This window comes from Solanum lycopersicum, chromosome 5 (genome assembly GCF_036512215.1).
Source record: "Solanum lycopersicum chromosome 5, SLM_r2.1".
NCBI classification, from domain to species: Eukaryota; Viridiplantae; Streptophyta; class Magnoliopsida; order Solanales; family Solanaceae; genus Solanum; species Solanum lycopersicum.
The window spans coordinates 37,407,331-37,414,069 of NC_090804.1; the positions used below are offsets into that span (position 1 = coordinate 37,407,331).

The window sequence follows — 6,739 nt, forward strand, 5'->3', positions numbered from 1 at the left end:
ATTTCAAAGTTCATAGCCACATAGGGAAAAGATAAACTCGCTCCTGGGTCTAACAATGCATAAAAGTAAATTCAAAGACTCAAATCATACATGTGACAACATCTAACGAATTTTCCTGTTATTGGCAATTATTGAGAGCATACAAGGAGTATCTTCCTCTACCAGCACCAAAAGTAGCTCCCCTAGGTGTATCCCTCTCTGGCAGAGCAGCTTATGAAGACATAGATCTACTGCCCTCATTAACACTGCCTTGTTTGGTCTTTGGACACTCTCTCATGAAATGTCCTGTCTGACCACACTTGAAACAACCCGCGGAGCCTTCACAACAAATGGCGGAGTGATTTCTACTACACGTGACGCAGGCTGGAGGCTTACTACATCTTTGCGCCACACTATCCTGTGAGTAGCCAGGTTTAACACTTGAATTCTTCCCATAGTTCTCACCCTTGTTCTTAGGTGTAGGTGCACTAGAAGATGATAGAGCAGGACCCTTCTGTTTATGTTGGAAGGATGACCGGTTGGCATCATTTTTCTACTTCCCGGACTCTTCCCTAACTAATAATGATCATTACATCCTCTCTATCCCTAAACTTCTCTTATAGTACCTACTACACATAGACCATTAACCTTGAAATCTCCATGTCCCAAATCAGTATGGCAGCTCTGCCTTCTTTTTGTGATGCTGGAACCAAGCTAGCAACAAACGAGCTCATTCGACTTCTCATATCTTTAACCATCTCGAGAGCATAGCAAGACAGTTGGCTAAACTTTAACCCATAATCATGAACACTCAAGGAGTCCTGTTTCAAAGTAAAGAACTCTCGAATTTTTGCTTCCTTCAGTTCCCGTGGAAAAAAACACCGCAAAATGGCTTCTTCAAGCAAGCCCAACTTGGAAGTGTTGCATCCTCATCTCTGGACTCCTTCCATTGGTCGAACCAAGTCTTAGACACATTCATCAATTACTATGCAGCTAGTTCAACCCTTTCAATACAACATGTTTCACCTCAAACACCTTCTTCAGCTCTTCCACAATGTTTTTCGGATCCTTAGTAGTGCTTGCTCCAGTGAAGCTGGAAGGATTCATTCTCGAGAATTCCCGAATCCTCAAAGTGTCAGCCCGTTCTTTTCAAGATCCTTTGTGCTTCAAGACTTAGTTAGTCACAGCTTGACTCAACATCCGGAAAGTCTCACGGAACTCAGCATTAGTAACCTCCCCTTGAGGTTGCACTTCAAGAGCATTAGGTAACTCATGTTCCAAAGGTTCAACATTCCTCCTAGATGGACGACCTCTTATTTCTCTTCATGGAGGCATATTTATCTAAAACACGCACTAGCATGAATTAGAAAGGGATTTTTTGCGATAAACTGTAATGCACAAAAAGAAATATTCAGAAGTGAGAAATTCCTAAATGTTGTAGCCTGTTAATCATAAATGTGGCGCGTTTAACACCATTGACTAAGACTCTACAGGCACGACTTAATAGATTCCTTGGACACTTGCACTCTTTGCTTTGATACCATATTTTTCATGCACCAAGTCTATACCCTAGACGTGGCTAGCACCCAATGACCATTTCTGACCTTGAGTGTACCCTTGACTCGCTTACATAACTCAGCAGAAGACTTAGCAGAAGATAGAATTCCAAGAAATAACTTTAAAGAAAGTAATTAGCAAAAGTGGAAACCCAAGTCCTAGTCAATTAAAACTGCAGAAATAAGACTAAGAAAAACTAATATCATCTTTGTATGAAGCGTCTAATATAAAGATGGATGATGGGACAGGACCTGCAATCATTCTAAATGCTGAATACCAAACAAATAGCTAAAAAGTAAAGATTTCCTCGAGAATGAAGAGAGGCTCACCAATTCACTCTGAGCTACTCACTCGATCAACGGTGCGCCAAATGTTGATCCTACATCATAAAATGATGTATATCAAGTGAATTGTGACATTGACTGTACGAGTATGCGAGTTGGAAAGCTAAAACAACACATAAGTTTGAAAAGAGTAAGAAGAAACACCTACCTTTACTCTATTCAACCCATGATTTACTAACTCAATTTAATAAAATGCAGTTTTAAAAGTAAATGCGATATAAAGAAAAGATGACTAAAAACATGATGTAAACTCAGAGTATATACAGGGAGAGAATAAATCTCTGAGATGTATGTAAAAATACAAATAACTAGTGTATATGAAAATACAATAAATTATGTGGGAGCTTCTCTAACCGAAAACCATCTCTTAAGAGATAGTGATGATACAGTGTTGCTTGGCCCATGTTGCCCGCCCATCCTAACCTTGCTAGAGTACACGACCTAACCTCCTTAATGGATCCACAAGTATACTCTGAAAAGGGTTCATCTGAAAAGTACGACCCTCTTCTACCCATGATGGCTACATTATTTTTATGGAGGCTTGAGTTAATATGAATTTGCACCCCCACATTGGTGCTCAATACTACTCCCAAAAATATACGGCTCTTATGATTTTAAAACATACTGATTTTGTGAATTGAGATCTGTGCCCAAAATTGAGCTTTAAAGCTTTTTTCGAAACCATAGCTTCCCCTGCTTGCTTCATTCTAAAAGTTATTTCTTTAGTCTAAAAACTACCCCAAAGGTTCTTTACTTGTTTAAATGTAAAAACATTTGTAACTATTACGGATTACTTAGTCCCCTTATAACTTTTGAGAATGAACTAGACTCTTTACTCTTGCTTAACTTGTAGCTTGAGTCTTAAAACGAAGAAAAATGTTAGTTAAAGACTCTTGCTACCTATAGGTACTCGCTTTGACTTGTTTCTTAAATGTTAGACTTGAATCTTATCTCCTTTGACTTTGATCATAAATTTTCTTGTATTAGATTCAAGGATCATGATCTCATGTTTCTGGATGATTTCAATATGTATAGATGTACCTTAGAGTGCTTGAATCAACGAGAAAACATGGGTACATTACATAGGAACTAGTTCAAATAGATAGGGAATGAATGGGGTCTCCAGGTGACCTTAGAGCTTTGAGAGTCATGGAGCGCTAGGGCCTGATGGAAATACCTTGGTCATAGGCTCTCTTGTTGGCGTGGCATGCTAGGGCCTATCAGATAGAGCCTGACCTAAGAACCTCTGGCAGGTGCGGCGCCCCAAGGTCTGTCAGACAGGATTCTCGACTTCACTTCTCTAATTTTCATCTCTAAACCTCCTAAACTTCAATGGATATCTCCCCAAACACTTAGGATCACTAATATTCTCAATACCCAATAGATTAGACTCGTAAAGCAGCCCGAAAAAATGAATCAAAACAACAAAAGGTATACTCCAATTCAACCAAGAAGAATTCAACATTTTTTCATCAAGAACTTCAATGTTCATCATTCAATCTACTCTTTTTCGCTGAGCTAAACATTTTGTTAGGTGAAATAACTCAACACATAAAAATCTCACATGCCTTAAAGGGATCACCAACGAATAAATCCACTCAATAATCTTGGCGTTCTTGGCGAAATATTGGTCTTCCTCTTCTCTTATCTTTTCTCCAAATCCCTAAGCATATTCAACTTTTATAAAACTGAATTAATGCTTGGTTTTACCCATTATAAACACATAAAACAAATTACGAAATTGAAGGGTGAAAAGACTAATTTACCCTTACAAAAATCTACATTGGACTTCACTAAGTCCAACAGCCCAACTTCCGAAAGTCATACTCCCTCATACGACATGAAAATTGAGAAAACTCGGGGCCATTGGAAAGATCTTCCTAAGAATTTTTCATCCATGATAAAGAATGTCGCTAACTCCTCCTGAGTTAGAAGTTATGGCCGTCTGAAAATGACCAAAACTCACTTTTTTTAACATAGGAAATTTCTAGATTTTTTCCTTTATTTCCAAAGATTATTTTTTGTTTCTTGGCTTGTTCCCAGCTATTTCAAATTACGAGATGGTACATTCCGGCTCAGACTAGTAAAAAAATCACAATTAGATTGGATTAGTTAAGAAAATAAAGTACTCCTAGGTTTATTATTTTTCTTTTTGATAACAAGTACTGTACTAGCTATTTATATAAACTTTAAATATTTTCAATTATTAATTACTAGGCATTGAACTTGCGAATAATCTTTTACTAATATCCATTCATCAAAAATAATGGGAAAATAGGCTCTTAAAAAATATTAGCAATATTCCAACATTAATTTGATTATTTTTCATTATCATATAACTTAAGGACCTCCAATGAATGAATTTTACAAGAAATAATAATTCATTTGTTCTTTAAGAAACATTAATACAAGGAAATTAAAGAAGAAAATAAGAATATGTATACAAAGGCATTTCATATTAAGAAGAAACATTTATGTTGCATAGATTATACAATTGTGATATATGTCTTAGAAGAAAATTCAAAATTTTTTAACATATTCAAAAAAGAAATTATGCTTGAACATGAAAGAAATTATAACTTTAAACTTACATAATGAATTTCTTCAATTCATAGGTTAGAAATTTCATATCTATGTAAAAATAGATAATATCTAAGGTTATAGATAGTACTTTTTAGTTATATATTTAATATAGAATATCAAAACATGAATTATATGAATTGAATACAATAATTATTTTATGCACAATGAATATACGTATTCTAAGTGTATATGTTCAATAGAACTAGAGACGATAACTCTGCACAAACATAAACAACAGAGTTTAAAACATATCCCAAAAACAACAATTAATATCATAAACGTAAATAAATGAGCGTAAAAAAATATACCAACATTTGTAAAAATAGAATCAAATAGAAAGGAATAAATCGATTCTACTAAGTGGAAAATATACCCTTAAGAAAACTATTCCCCTCCAATACCAGAGGTTTAACGAATTACATCCTCTCAGGAAGCAACGATATTATTCACTAATTTACTGAAACAAAAATATTGGTGTCTGTAAGCCACTCAAAATGAGCAAAGTACATGAATAAATAGTTTGCGGAAGTAAAAGAAGAAAATCTTAATTTTTGTTGTTTTAAAATGAGAGAAAATCGCTCTATTTATAGACAACAAAGAGTAGTGTGAACAAATGTTTATTGTACCTTTTTAGAAAGGTTACAACTATTTCAAAAAGTTGCATCCCTTTCGGAAAGTTTACAACCTTTCATAAAAGTCAACTCTGTTCATAAAGTCGCAACTCTTCATTAAAGTGGCAACTTTTCATAAATCTTAACTGTTTATAAAAGTCGTAACTCTTCATTAAAGTAACAACTTCTGATAAAAGTCTCAACATTACTTTAAACTCGCAACTTTTAATAAAAGTCACATCTTTACATGAAAGAGGAGACTAGTTTTGGAAATAAATAAATTTAAATGGAAATTATTGCTTGAGGTGGAGCCACGTAGGCGCACTTAGGTTCTCTTTTATATAAATATATGATTTTGACTTATGATATTTTTTATGTAATTTCTAAATATGTAATTTTCTTTCGATTAATTTAAAGATTTTATGTTTGAATTCACACTTAAAATAAAGAAGTTTGATCAAAATTCAAACTATATCATTTAAATTGAAATAGCAACTAAAGAACAAGTTATCACCATAAAGTATTAGAAAATTGTCGTGAAAAATTAGATTGCACACGTTGACTTAGAGACCTAGGTATTTTTTATTATCGTGTAATTTTGTTGAAATAGTGTTGGTAATATAGATGATAGTGTCTCTACTATATTGTTATTGTTGACTTCTCGCAAATTGAATAGATAGATCCTCCCCACGATTAATTTTTTTTGTTGTTTTCTTTTTTTCGATAATTTTTAAGGCAGTGCAATATATTAAGAAAAATATGTATGAATATAATTTCAATTAAATTTTTCACACTTCTCTTTAATGAAATCATAAATATAAATTTTCAAGTAGATTATAAAACTTCATTAAAGAAAAGGGAAAATATGGGTGGAAATCAAATACCCACCTTGACCATCGAAAAAATTTATTATTTTCAACAATGAAAAAGACTCAAAATTTCACTTAGGGTCTATTTGAAGTAAACAAATTATATTTAATTTTTTGCATGTCTTTTAAGAAAAAACATTTATAAGAGGAAAATTTGACTAAATTATATATCATCTATTTTAAGCTAGGAATACAAGTAAACTTGATTGGAGGGAGTAGATGTATTAATTTAAATTTTGAGATTATTTGACTAAATTTTCTAATTATAATCCAGATATTCTTAGATATCTCACTGAAACGTAAGAAGTCTTTCTTCCAAAATATTATTTTGGGACCTGCTATCCTTACTATATTCTTTTTGAAAAATTCAACTCCCCACTTTGCACCTTCATAAAAGCCAAATTAATTAGAGGAAATTATACTAAATTATGAATTATCTATTTTATGCAAGGAATAGAAGTAAAATGGATTGGAGGGAGTAGATGTATTAATTGAAATTTTAAAATTATTTCACTTAATATTTTTCTTAAAATCAAGGTATTCTTAGGTATCTCATTGAGACATAAGCAATCGTCCTTCCAAAATGTGGTTTAGGGGCCTACAATCTGTACCAAATTCTTTTTGAAAAAATTAAACTCCCCCCATCTTGCACCCTCATAAAAGCCAAATCCGCCCACCCCAATGCCATCATTGTCATCCCAAGTCTTTTTATCATTTAAATCTAAGTTAATTGAAAGGGGTCACAAACTTCTTTTTCTTTCTTTTCACTTAATTATCTTGACTAAAACATCATTAA

The 6,739-nt window shown here is 33.3% G+C and overlaps 1 protein-coding gene across 1 annotated transcript; it reads right to left on the reverse strand.

Moving 5' to 3' along the window:
- Positions 1-211: 211 nt before the first annotated feature.
- On the reverse strand, positions 212-1,086 carry LOC138348793 (uncharacterized). The gene is made up of 3 exons (XM_069298369.1): positions 1,006-1,086; positions 621-800; positions 212-493 (listed from the first exon to the last, which is right to left on the reverse strand). The coding sequence occupies exons 1-3, from the start codon at positions 1,084-1,086 to the stop codon at positions 212-214; spliced, it is 543 nt and encodes a 180-aa protein (XP_069154470.1).
- Between the last annotated feature and the right edge of the window lie 5,653 nt (positions 1,087-6,739).

Coding starts and splice junctions, on each gene's coding strand:
- LOC138348793 (XM_069298369.1), bottom strand. CDS start 1,086: ATGAATCCTTCCAGCTTCACTGGAGCAAGCACTACTAAGGATCCGAAA. Junction 801..1,005: donor AGCTGAAGAAGGTGTTTGAG/GTGAAACATGTT, acceptor ACTTTGAAACAG/GACTCCTTGAGTGTTCATGA. Junction 494..620: donor TGGAGATTTCAAGGTTAATG/GTCTATGTGTAG, acceptor CAACATAAACAG/AAGGGTCCTGCTCTATCATC.